The 13,717-nt window shown below is 47.7% G+C and overlaps 1 protein-coding gene across 1 annotated transcript; it reads right to left on the reverse strand.

Moving 5' to 3' along the window:
- Positions 1-3,086: 3,086 nt before the first annotated feature.
- Positions 3,087-6,775, reverse strand: LOC119098497 (zinc finger MYM-type protein 1-like). The gene is made up of 5 exons (XM_037221441.1): positions 6,762-6,775; positions 4,096-4,858; positions 3,843-3,968; positions 3,473-3,739; positions 3,087-3,155 (listed from the first exon to the last, which is right to left on the reverse strand). The coding sequence occupies exons 1-5, from the start codon at positions 6,773-6,775 to the stop codon at positions 3,087-3,089; spliced, it is 1,239 nt and encodes a 412-aa protein (XP_037077336.1).
- Positions 6,776-13,717: the final 6,942 nt, after the last annotated feature.

A 13,717-nucleotide genomic window follows, 5' to 3' on the forward strand; every position in this document is an offset into this window, starting at 1 on the left:
TTAAGATGGTATTAGTGAGATTCCTCTTCGATTCGCTCAGTCACCTGATGTACCTCAAGGCTTTCCCGTAGTCGGCAGCTGGTGGTGGGACAATAGGGCCGGGTGGCCTGTCACAAAATGTTTTGTTCGCGACCGTGTAGACTTCGGCATGCTTATGCAGTTAATTGCTGGGAAGAAATATTTTAGTGCCAGCAAAATTAAATTAATAAACACATATCTCCCACGCAAAAAGCACATAAATTGCAAATCGAAATCACAATGATGTGTTAGCAATAACAAACTTGAACCTAACCCGGTCTGCTGGAGCATTGTCATAACTGCACGGCGTTGGGTTTTACCAAAACGTATTGTTCTCTACTAAGAAGTCAGCTTAAAAGCTGTTTGGTAACGTTTACTGGTGCTCTTCATGCTCTCTTTTTCATACTTCATTCACCAAGTACCAGTAGCGTGGAAAGTGGCAGCTTTTAGGTCTGCTGGAGGATGATACCATTGCGTACAATAGGTGGCGCTAGTATCGAATGCGTTTTTCTTGACCTATCAAAAAAAAAAAAAAACTGCTCTCGCCTCAATAATATCAACATGGTGTGGTGTGACCGACCTGAAGGTTTGACATTTATCAGTGTGCCAAGGAAAAACTTTGTTTCAGCTGATCCCAAGAGATTCACCCTTTCAATGACACCCTTATCAGCTATGATGCTTCGTGAGAAGCTAATTGTTGTGTTCTTATAATTGCAGCCATGAGAGGTGATATATTCGCTTCCCTCCATGTTTGCTTGTTCCTTGCTTGACCTCATCTGGATCCCGCTTTCAAAGACCAGCCCATGCGCCAAGTCGTGGTCTATCCGCAGTCCGGTCCGGTGATTGGCTTTGGCGCTTTTGAAACTTCTCCCGCCAGACCAATTAGAACATCTTCATGCATGCGCCAAATTGCACGCGCTTGACGTCAGGAGATTTGGTGCGAGCGATCAGCTGATCGGCCAAGGCCATCGATCGCCGTAACAGCATCGGCCAGATTGCGGTGAATCCGGCATCGAATAAGACCAAGGTATGTATAACAATGATACAGGAATGTATAATGCGGATGAGAAAGCAAAAGTTTTGCATAAGTAAAGTTCGGTCCACTGTTTTACAAAGTCTTTAGTAGTGGAGGTGTGCTCAGGGGGGCAGCAGAGAGCAGTTTTGTGGTGCTTATTGCAAATTCTCCTGAAATACGATGCGCGATCGAGTAGGCGTTAGGCGTCTAGCAGCGGACCGTATGTAACAGCACTCCGTCAATTGCCAGAGGATTATGATACTGTCGGCATTAAACATGATGCGTCACGAGAGACGGAGCGAATGCTGCGTGTCCGTTAATTTTGAGGAGGCGTGCGCTTAGAGACTGGGTGGGGAGAGGGCAGAGATACCACAGGCCAGTGCGCGCATGTCTCGTGCCAAAGAGGCACCAGTTGTATAAGTCGTAGAAATAACACTGCGGAATATGTAAAGGAGATTTCCTGCCATAGACCCAAATGGTACACAATCAGATCCACACGGAAAAACTAGCGTACAGGGGCTCACGCATGGATGCAAATGACGAATGACGAAAAATGGCTAGTTACGCATTAAGACGGTGAAGCGTGCGTTGTAAACCGGCCTTGAATAAAGGTTCTAACCTTGATTTGATTTGTGGTAGGTAATTGCGTGTTCAGATGACCCATCATCTGTCTAATAGCCTATGCGCGACCGAACATCGGAATGGCGAGAATGGCTGTACGGCTGGGGTCTGACGAGTCGTCAAGTATATGGTATTGCTCGTTGTGTGCTGTTAATACGATTTTATGGTGTTGAAAGCTCATGTTGATGGTTGGACTGCCATTATGGAATATTTTACTTTTCAGCACCCCTTGGCTTCCCATGCAACGGCAGCAGAGATGAGGTTAGTCAATTGACAACAACATCGCGAAGATCATTAGCGTGATGTGTGGTATATATATATATATATATATATATATATATATATATATATATATATATATATATATATATATATATACATCACTACATGCTTCGACTATACTAATAGGTACATTAACACCCATTTACATTTCATTATTTATGGGTGACCGTAAGCATACATCAATGTCAGAAATAATTCAATCAAAGAGTTGAATGATGCTGAAATATTAAATAATGTTGAAATAATTTTAAAAATGCTCAGAGAATAAATGCAATATGCATCGCTGGGCAGATTACTACCGCGGACAAACACTGGCAATTAGGCACAAACCCACAGCGTACGTTCAGGCCGACGCAATACCTACCCGCCTGTGAGCATGGCACAAGGTTCGCATGCAGCTATATGTGAATGGCATGAAACGTGCGTTTGTTTGAAAAACCTAGTGCTATAGTGACGCATCACATGAGAGAGAAGCCATCGCATTTGGGGCGGGGGAGCCAATCACGTTGTGACTTTTGGGCTGCTAGCGTAGAAACGTGGGATCTCTACGTTTCATGGCGCCCCACCAGGGGTGTCGATTTCTTGAAAACTTTGGGGGGGGGGGCAACCCAGTGGTCGATTCAGCCGCCAGGCATAGGCGAAAACAAATGCCCGATTCATGGGTTAGCCTCCACTCATCCCCCCCCCAAAAAAAACTAATCGCATTCCGGTCAGTTAGTTTTCGTTTTGATCCTTTCCGTTTTATAGAGAAGATTTCAGTTCTTATGAACTAAAGGCAGAAATGCTAGCGAGTTGGGCGCACTCCACATTTGACAAAACCTGCATTTTTCGAGAAAAAAAAACAGGTTTATACCCCCAAATCGCGTTGTGGGAGGTCATTACCACCATACCACTTCCCCCGGTCTCCCAAAGCAGCCAATGGACAGAGTGGGATCACAGAGCTCCTAATTACAATCACAAAATTCATTCAATTTTGGGTGTGTATTTTCAGTCTCGAGCAACACATTTCAACCCCCATAAAAGAAAATGGAGCCTCTCTTCCTGCCTTCAGGGAAGGATATCCATTGCGCTCTCACAAACTTAAAAAGCAGCCTCGTTTGACCTGTCGTAAGCGTTGGTGCAGCACTGTAGAGGCAACGGCGGCGGCGGCTCAACAGTGGCATATAGCTACGAAGGTGACAGCACAACACTGGGCAGTCGTAGCGGCGACGACATACCACTGGACGACAGCGGCGGCTGCTAGGCGCTGGACAGCGGCGGTAGGTGCAAGCACTTTATGACCTACCAGCGGCCGAAAGTGTTGCACCGCTGACTTGACGCTGAGGCGAACTGCTTCAGTTCGGCCTGTAGATCCAGGGCGTCCACCATGTCTGGGTATGTGGCCAGCACTGCGGCGTGATTTAGCCGTTCTTGGCCTAGGGTAGAGCGCAGCCATCCCCTCAGCCGACGAAGAAGACTGAACGCCCGCTCTGCCGCGCACGATGTTGCTGGGGCGGTCAAGACCAAACGCAGCAGCGAGGTAGCGGCTGGCGGCACCTGCCGCAGGCCCTCATCGCTCAGTAGGGCCACCACGTCGTCGAGGGAGGTCAGTGGTGCCTTTCTCTGGCTTGACGCCACATCCACCAACATCTGGCAATGGAGGCGGAGTCGCTCCAGGTCCAGGTTGTAGAAGGTGGCGGTTGCCACCAGCGCGTCCTCTTCCGCCGTAAGGAGCGCCTTTTCGGCCATGGCTAGAGTGGGCTCATCTGAGTCGAACCGACCGCTGATGGAGCCGGCCAACCAGTCGACGGCTTCGCAGTACACCTGGCGGTAGCGGCCTTTGGGACAGGCATACTGGTGCGGCTCGGAGCCCCCCGTCCAGTCGCCGAGGTGGTCGAAACGGGCGTCGCAGCCTGGGACACCCCACTCCCAGGCGCTCCGCGTCGGACGTCAGCTCCGCCCAAAGGCGTTCGAAGCGGTCACGCTGGGACAGGACGACATCCCTGGCAGCACGTGCAACCCCCAGGTTGGCAGACACCGGCTGCGACTGTCCCTGCATAGTGCGCATGGCGGGTGTGGTCACCTGGAGCACGAGCAGAGCAACGCGCAGGCCAAAGAAAAACTCAGTCTCTGAGGGTTTTGCCAAAGCCGCTAGCAGTGGCTGACACTTCCGGACGCACCTTAGCATCGTCCGCGAGCTCATCAAGGCTGGTCACCAGGGGCCCGTACTGCTTGACCACGGAGGTCAGGCACGCCTCGCTGCAGGTCCATCGGGTGGGGCACAGCGGACGCAGGGACATCTGGGCTCCAGCGTGCTCTAGCGCAACCATCCTCTTCGGCGAGTCGCGGTAAAAAGATACCAGTCGACCGACCTCCTGGATGGCGTCCCGGACCTCTCGCACGCCGTTCAGTGCCTCCTGACAGACCAGGTTCAGGCGGTGGGCCGTGCAGTGGACGAACGCTGCGCGCGGCTCTACCGCCTTCACTCTGGCCTGCACGCCTCGGAAAGCGCCGGCCATGTTGGCAGCGCCGTCGTAGCACTGACCACGAATTCGGTCCATCGGGAGCTGAAGACGAGTGAGGGCATCCTGGATGAGACCAAACAGTGCTGCGGCCGTGGTGGAGTCAGCCTGATACAATCCAATGAACGTCTCCCTGACGGTCAGCGCCTCTGTGACAAAGCGCAGGCAGATGGCCATGTGCTCACGCCCTGCCACGTCTGCCGTCTCGTCTACCACGACGGCGAAGGACTCTGCCGCACCCACTTCGTCCACCACCCTCCTGATCACGGCATGAGCCAGCTGCCGCTGCACCTCCGCCAGTGCCTCTGGGCTGGTGAAGTGCATCCGGCTCTCCTTGCGCCGGGCGAGCCACCGCTTCAGTACGGGATCGTGCTGCGCCACGGTCGTCAAAAACCGAATGACATTTCCGGCCTCCTCGTCCCTGCGGTGGAGGGCCAAGCCCTGCTTTGAGCAATAAGTGGCAGCGTCAAATATCTGTCGCAGAGCGTGCCGCGCCTCCTCCTGCTCCCTCGCCTTGCCGACGCCGGCGAGCGCTGCCACGCTACTTGGTCCGCTGGCGGTGACCAGGCTTTGTACAGCCAGTTGGTGGCAGGCGCTGGCTTCGTGGGCTCGAAAGCGTTCCAGCGCCCGCTTCCACGCACTAAATCCTCGAGCCGTGAAGGCGGCGTCACGCTCTGTGGCGCTCCCCAGAAGCCCCCGACTCTCGGCTGCGACGCACTTTCGGCAAAGGACGCCCTCCAAATGTGTGCTGTACTCCAGCCAGGGGTAACGACGACGCCACTCGGGTTGGAAGGTGCGCCGGTGTCGGGACAGTGCTGTGGCATCGGCAGACGTCTCGGCGCGGTCAACGGAGGAATCAGGTGACTCGGCTCGGTCGGTAGCAGGATCAGATGGATCTTTGGAAGGATACGATGCTCCGATTAAAACCAGAGATGCACTGTACAGCTGATTCCAGATGGTTCAGCTTTACACGTACCAAAGTGAATATGTATATGTGATACAGCAATCCACAAAACTGTGTAGGCCTGTGGGGTCTGATGTCGCACAGAAAACGGGCTTTCTGACGTTTTCACACGTCGACGGACTTACCTTCCTATTTTTTTATTTTTGTATTCGGGCATGAGTGTCTTTTGATAAAGCACGGCGTCAGTCACAAAACAGCGACGAACGACGCGGCGAAATCTTTCGAGGCAATTAATTCGAGCAGCACGAGACGCAACCCGAGTGTCTGATTCATACTCAATAAAATCTGATGGACTTGCCTCGAGCGACTGCTAGTGCTCCTAAGATCCAGCCGGCAGACATTTACAACCTGGGAAGCTGCTTAGCATAAAGCCGTCGAAATCATCCGGAGAAGATGGCGCGAGTGTGACAATGTGACAAAGCATTCTTATCGGGCTTCGGTCTCGCCCTTCTTAACAAGGCAAATTATAGGCTGACCACTGGATTTGTCCGAGCTGCGTAACAGCGCGCCCTTATCATATCCACGCCAGTGAGAAAGGCAGCCAACAGCAGCCCTACCGATGCGCGCACCATCTCCATTTTACTTAACGTGAATATTGTTGAGCGACACGTAGACAAAGTTGATCCCCACCTTGGAAACACACTAACCATTGACTTCTACGCAAGATGGATCTCAAAAACATCGCTCCACCGAGACAGTCTTCAGCGCCATCTCTGATCTCGTCATCCATGCCAAGGGCAACGGTGATATTTTGACTTTACTTTTCTGGGGTCTTTGAAAATGTCTAGATGCCGCGCATCGCCAAGGCTTTTCGCTTACAACCTAATGAGTGTATATCTTGATACCAAGTGGTTCTCTGACTATTTGGCGGGTGAAGCCACTGGTGCCAACATGCTGTGAAGAGGCTTCCAACATTTTGCCTCCACCGAAAGATAAAAAATGAAGATAATTCAAGGGGAAGCCTCGACTGTATACTAAACATGCTGTTTGCGAACGACGGAGTACCAGCGCGCCCGACGGCGTCACGACTGCTTGCTTTTTTGTTACATGTAACAAACCGGATTTGACACATATCATCCATCATTGGGACAGCTCTAAACCCTTAGACCAATAGTTTAAGCCTCTGGACCGTGCTTTTTCCACAAGATGGAGGCCAACACCATACAAACTATAATGTATATACTTGCCACGCCAGCAATGTTGAGAAGGCTTCCTGCTATCATGAAAGCCTGTGTGGATTGTAGTGAAAGATGCCAAGATGGTAGGAAATGAAAAATCCAAAGGAGTCGCCACCTCAAACACGAGCCACTCTTTATCTGGCCAGTTTCATATGCCTACTGGCAGGTGACATGCAGCTTACCCTTCACTATCCATATCCTACCAAGAACATCACTGGTGAGGAATGATGAACTCCATGGCAGGGAGTGTGATTAGAGCTACATGACACACTCAGCTACTGAGACTTTATGGCATCGCCTGGCTCTCCCCTTCACAGAATGGGCTGGGAGCACAGGGAATCAAACCCTGTTCTGATGGTTTCCCTGAAACATAACAATACTTCTGCACAAATGATGCGCTATGGCACAAGATACATACCTTTCAAAAATGACACTATCAGCTACACTCACTGGAAGTAGATGGATCTCCACATTGGTCAGGATCCGGAATGGAGGCAGTAGGACTATAAAGAGGTTGGGTGCATGGCAATGGCCAGAGCCAAGGACACCTTCCAGAAAATAGCAATGGATACCTTTATCCCATAATGCACCAGTCATTGTCCAAACATGCCATAAATCTCTTGAACTTGAACCTCTTGAACTGATTATCATAGGAAAGCATAGGGAGCACATCATAGGCATAAGACAAAGATATGGGGAACATGAAATCAAGAGGTAATTTCATTCATCCACATTGGGGTTTATGCCTACAATGACTATAGACATGCCAAATGCACATATGATTGATTGCAAAAACAGAACAGCCTTGATCTGAAGTCAAGAATGGTCATCAACTGTCACGATAGTCCAGAGCATGTCGGCTTCCCATAAAATTTAACATGTGCATAATAAAAAATAAGCCACTCAGAAAAAGGAACAATAGAGAAGTAATGAGGGCTACACACAGTAGTGACAGATCTCTGAGGACACAAGGCATTCTAGAACCTGGCATTACTGCAGGAAAGCAAAGTTTCAACACCAATATGAGTTGAAATGTTTTCTCTAAAATTTGCATGTGTCCATTTTAGGTGCCAGGAATGCCTGGAAAATTCAGTAATTTGTTTCTCACTGTTGCCCAAGCCTGAAGCAGTCACAGCAACAATGACCTGCAGTGAGCATGCTACAGTGATGTGAGAAATAAAAGCTGTAGGCTTTAACTATATGGGGATATGTACTTCTTTGGCAATCTTACTTGCCATCTGTCAAAGAACAAGCTGATGCTGGACTATTTTGATCTCTTCATCCTTTCACTCCCATTGACAATCTCTGAGATATGTACCAAAAAAAAATTTCATGCATCAAGAATGCTCTGAAATGACTGCAACATTAGGCACCATTGGACATGACAAGCATGTTTTCTTTAGCTATAAAGTTAAACTACTAGAAAATTGACTACTTATCTACACTTGTATGCACATGGCAAAGAGGACCAGGCAATAGTTTATCCATTCATGATATTTTGATACAAAGGGTGAGGGCACATCGGACTATGGCTTAGACGGAAACCACCATTTGCCCACATGATCTTATATATCCCTGCTCCTCTTCCCCCTTCCCAGTTCGACGACGTTTTGTGTGTGTAAATATGCAGCATATGTGGTTGTGAGTATTTCTTTTACAACTCAGTATGAGGCTCATGAATTATGCTTAACTCCAAGCTAGCCCACTTATCCAGTTGGACTGGCTGACCCCTCCTACCAACAAATGCCACGATCCGCCTGGGCCAGGGCTATCGCCTGGGCCTCCCGGCGCGGTGAAACACCCGCGCCTCTTTCCGTAGCTCATTATTGGCATCCTTTTTCCTGCGTTGGTAGAGAATATTATGCCTAACTCACGGGGGGCTGTGTCATGATTTAATGTAGTTTTGGGACTTTGCAATTTAAAGCTGTTTTTCTGTACATTTTTGCATGTTATAGAGATTTTGTCGCTAGAAAGGCTAATAAAGTGCTTTCCATCCCCGCCAATCATGGATATCGAGAGCAAATACAAATATTGCAGTGTATTTTCCGACTTAACCGTAACAATTCATGACGCATCAGTGTCAGACGGACGCACCGCCGTAGCATGCGGCATGGCATGCGGTAGTCAAGGTTCTTCTGCCCTGTTTTGGTTTCGCCCGTTGTGTTGTGACCGATTTTGACCTTGGTCACGGGCGTTTGATGTTTTTGAAAGCAAAGGAACAGTGGTAGATGGTCCTTCACTTGTTTTGCACGCTGAGCATTCCGCTCTTGAGCGGTCTGCTGGGATGCTTCAACAAAAAAACAGGCATGTTTATGGCTGCCCGCGTTTACACTTATCGGATTAAGAAGCAGGAGTAGCTGGTAAGTGGTGAATAATATCAAAAGTAATGGAGGACAGAGCACTGATTGATGCAATCCTTACCGAAGCTTGCAGCAGCTGGAGTCATCAGTGATGTGGTCATGTGTCAAAATAAAGGCTGTATGTGGCATAATGCTGAAATGTTTGGGCCTGAGTGGAGCTTGCAGAGTACTTAGTGGTAGCCAGGAGAGCCAGGCAAGGCTGATCGTCTGCCTTCTGAGTTTTTTTTAGCAATTCATCATCGGTACCGAAGACTTTGGCAAGAAAGAAATAACCATAACTGGTCATTGCCCTGACACCATGTGGGAAGGAATGAATTGCATTGGTTGTGGACTGAGATGAAGGTAGTTTTTTTGTTTTGGTGTGTGTGTGTGTGTGTGTGTGTGTGTGTGTGTGTGTGTGTGTGTGTGTGTGTGTGTGTGTGTGTGTGTGTGTGTGTGCGTGCGTGCGTGCGTGCGTGCGTGCGTGCGTGCGTGCGTGCGTGCGTGCGTGCGTGCGTGCGTGCGTGCGTGCGTGCGTGCGTGCGTGTGTGTGTTTAATCTGATCTCAATGAGAATATGGTTACCAATACTCAAACCAGAGTTGCTTTGGGGATGGTTATGCTAGTATGCTTTATTTGAATGAAATTGTAGTTTGTTCATTGTATAATCCCAATAGAGATATGCACAGGTTAAAGTTGGGGTTGCATTACAGCTAATTTGCTGTGTATTTATTTAAAATGCCAGAAAAATAATTGGGGGGCCCAACCCAACATTGGGGGGGCCAACTTCAATATTGGGGGGGCCAAGGCCCTCACAAAAGAATACAAATTGATGCCCCTGCACCCCACCCCCAACCCTTTCAAAAATTGCTGACATCTATTCCATGGCAACCAATGCAAAAATTAACTGCAAAATGAGTATGTGTGACACTTCTCTCTGAGCCATTCATCTGCCTAGGTTTCGGCACGCAACGCCAGTCCACATGTTGCCTTTCCAGCCAAGCACTTCCAATTACCTTTCGCCCCTCTGATGTGAAATCTCGAATTTCACTGCATGGCATAGCTGTTCTGCATTTATAAACTACTGCAAGGTGCTCCAAATGATTCCTGGACGCATCATTGAGCTAAGTCCACTCCGAGTTATCAATAGGGCCGACGGTAGCCATGAGCGGACTCTTTACGTTTCGGCCGCCAGCGCTATCCACCCATTTCAAACGTGTCAGTATAGTTTCGATCGGTGCAACGACTAGTGGACATTATTATAGAGCTGTAGTCTGTTAAAAGTGGCAGAAATATTCTAGCCCCGGTAGGCTTTTCACGGGCAGTACCACTACCTCCAGGGCACATAACCAGAGCGTGCGTTAAGGCCTACGCAATACCCACACGAGCCTTCGAGCGTGAAACACGGTGTGGATGCGGCTAAATGTATATGCATGAAAGATATGTTTACCTGAAAAATCAAGTCCAATGATCCCATATGACATGTGGGAAAGCGGTAGTTATCCCAACAAGCACACAATAGAACGAGAGTTACCAATAGGGTGATAGGATTAAAACACGGCTCTTTACGCATCGGCCGCCAGCATGGTCTGTCCATATCAAACGCTTGCTTGAAATAGTGTTGTTGATAGTTGCATTGGTTGAGAGTAAATTGGCACGTTTGAAATGGGTGCATAAGGTTGACGGCCGAAAGGCAAAAACTACGATTACGCCCATCAACGGCCATATTATTGACTCGAAGTGGACTCACCTAAAAGTTATTTTGTTTAGGAATAATTTCAAACACCATGCAGTCGTTTCCAAACGCAGCAAAGCAGTGTCGCGCATTGAAATTGGAGAGTTCATAGCAGACGGCTGGAAGGTAAATTGAAAAGTTGGGCTGCAAATGCAATTCAAGGTCTGGCGTTGGCACCCGAAACATAGACGGAGGAACGTCTCAGAGAGTAAGGGAGTTGATAGTCATATTGTAGTCGATTCTTCCCATCTATGTCATGACGTTGATGCTCCACATACATTCTCAGAAAATGTCTAATGGTGAGCGTGTCATAACACTCACGGAACCCGCGTTTCAAGTCTAGGAAAAGCCATTGCCGTCTAAATCGTGTCAAAATGGTGTCCGCCAAGGGTTGTGCCGATGAACATTATTTTGGAATGCTTGTCAGAGACAGATAATGCCGCTAGCCGAAAACGTTATCAGTTCATGCCTTTTTTCCGGCCCCATTCGCAATTTAGTGTGGACATGTCTGAATACGGTTTGTTCATGGATTACCTGGGCCTTCTTGCAGTAGTTTCTTGATGAAGCGTGCTGGGAAAGGTGGTCTTACACCATTATCATGTTTCCTAGTGATAAGAAACGAAGACCATAACTCGTGTCACGTAACGTCATGACCAGTAAGTAAAACGCAGCTTATTTTTTTCATTTATTTTTCAAATGGCATCAGAATGTAAACCACGAGTACGTAGATAGATGCACGTACACCGCAACAGTCTTCTGGAACGTCATGAGCAGCGGGAAAACACAGCCCGAAAAACGTGTCCCACAGAAAGTTTTCAGCTGATGACCGGGTCATTCGTCCCAGTGACGTCATCAGTGGGATAAAGGACACGTGTTATTACGAATACCTGCTTGGTTTTCAATGTTTTCATCATGAGTGGCTGGTGAATCCTTGTGACATTGTGAGAAATAAAAGAAGTTCATTTTTCACATTTCTACCAGTGACGTCATGAGGAGCACAAAACTTGTCACTGGAATGATTTACCCGACCTAGCAGCGACGTTTCGCCAGCTGATTAGCCGGTCCTCATTACAGACCAAAACCGACACTCTTCCCTCCTTCCCTCCTCTCCATTGTCGGCCGGAAGCTAAAGAACACCGATTCAGATATTCCATTGTGCACTGTTGCTGTTGCAGAGACTAGTGCTAGTGAGCTAAGCATCAAATCATAGCATTGACATCACAGATACGTTGCTGTATCAGCATATCAGCAATTTCGACAGCCTTCAGCAATTTCAACAACCTACTAAGCTTTTTGTAGATTAAATATTTATCAATACATTGAATCTGCAAAACGCTTAGAACACGAACAACCATCAGAGAAACACAGCGCACAGTATCATGACACCTCCCGCTCGACATGCGGCCTGACGCTGTATAGGCCGTCTTGGGGGGGGGGGGGGGGCGGGGGGGTCCAAAGTCTAGTATAAAATATGGCAGCAACGGCGCACATTTCACGACTAGCCATAGAGTTACCATGTTAAAATGACATTCTTCAGGCCCACGGCTTTCTAAATCTTGAGTATATATATATATACATATATGCATGAAAAGTGCATAGAAATGAAGCTTGAACAATTCTCTTCGATTTCCACGATCAAAAGTGTGCGCCGTGACACTCATTTTCGAGCTATCAGGCAAAGCGCAGACCCATGCACGCACCACGATGTGTAGGCGTGAGATCGAATCCCGCTGCCGCCAACTCTTTTCAGCAGAGTTGAGATGAAACGCGGAGTGAAAACGGCCACTGACTGGCGATAGAACTATTGAGTGCAAAAATATTCTGATTATATATTAACATATATATACATACATATATATATATATATATATATATATATATATGGTATCCATATATATGCATATTATGTATGGCCTGAAGATGCATCTGCTGTGCTGTGAAATGTGCTGCGAGCTATTACAAGGAATACACGTAAGATATTTTTGTGTCCATCAAATATACCTGGCGGGCGTCATGCAGCCGTTGGGCTATGTGCAACAGCCTATGGCTGGGGCGCACAACATTATTGTGCCTGACGTATGGAAACCTATCGCGACGGTAGCGGTCCAAAGCTGGCCGTCCAACGCACCCAGAGGTGCACTGTGTTAGGTTCTTAAGTTGTGATGCTGGCGGCCACTGCTGTGAAGGGCCGGCAATGCCGCCTCAGGACCAGTGCAGCAATGATAGCTTAGTAACACTGCAAGCACCGCTGATTGGGAAGCAGTTGTGCTTAAAAGTGGGATCGCAAGCATTACAATAAGTGCCATAATGGCGAGCTGTACTGCACAAATGCCCTGATATGACAAAGTTTATAAAACTTCTTTGGTTGATCTTGAAGAACTTAAACACCTGACAGACCTATGGCCAAAGTAATCATGCTCCCTAAAACCATTTGCACAAAGGGTTTTTGGCATGAGGTGAATACAAACATTTTATAATTGGCTCCACTCAATAAATTGACCTGAAAAATCTTGCTCTCACACCACAAAACCTGCAAAATAAATATTTGGAACTTCAATATGACATGATTTTGTTATTCCTTGTCAAGCCTTGTAATTTACAACTTTAACTTTCATCCATCGATCTAAGGGTAGGAAAGGTACACCTAAGCAGCTGAAGTGAAATGGGCAGCTTAGACAGATTTAGAAGGTTCATTAGTATCTGAAACATATGCAGCCTTGGCTCAAGGCAATAAAAACTATCAATGGACTTTAGATTACATACAGGAAATAAAATCAATAGACCCTAAAACTATGCCCCAGTTATGCACATTTTTATATAAATACAACATGCTGTCCTTTTCTGAACAGTGCAGGCAGATAACTCCTTTGGTGAAATGTCATCAGGTATGTGCGCAACATTGCATCATACCAAACATTTCTGTTACATTGCAGTGCCTTTCATGTCTCGATAAACACATCTAATGCAATCACACAGCTGTGCTTAAGTGACATAATTACTGATTGGCCCATTTCCTGGGTAGTATTGCCACTGTGGATGAAGGCTATCAATGCTTAAGTGGAATA

The sequence above is a fragment of the Pollicipes pollicipes genome, unplaced genomic scaffold, assembly GCF_011947565.3.
Source record: "Pollicipes pollicipes isolate AB1234 unplaced genomic scaffold, Ppol_2.1 Scaffold_2555;HRSCAF=2994_pilon_pilon_pilon, whole genome shotgun sequence".
NCBI classification, from domain to species: Eukaryota; Metazoa; Arthropoda; class Thecostraca; order Pollicipedomorpha; family Pollicipedidae; genus Pollicipes; species Pollicipes pollicipes.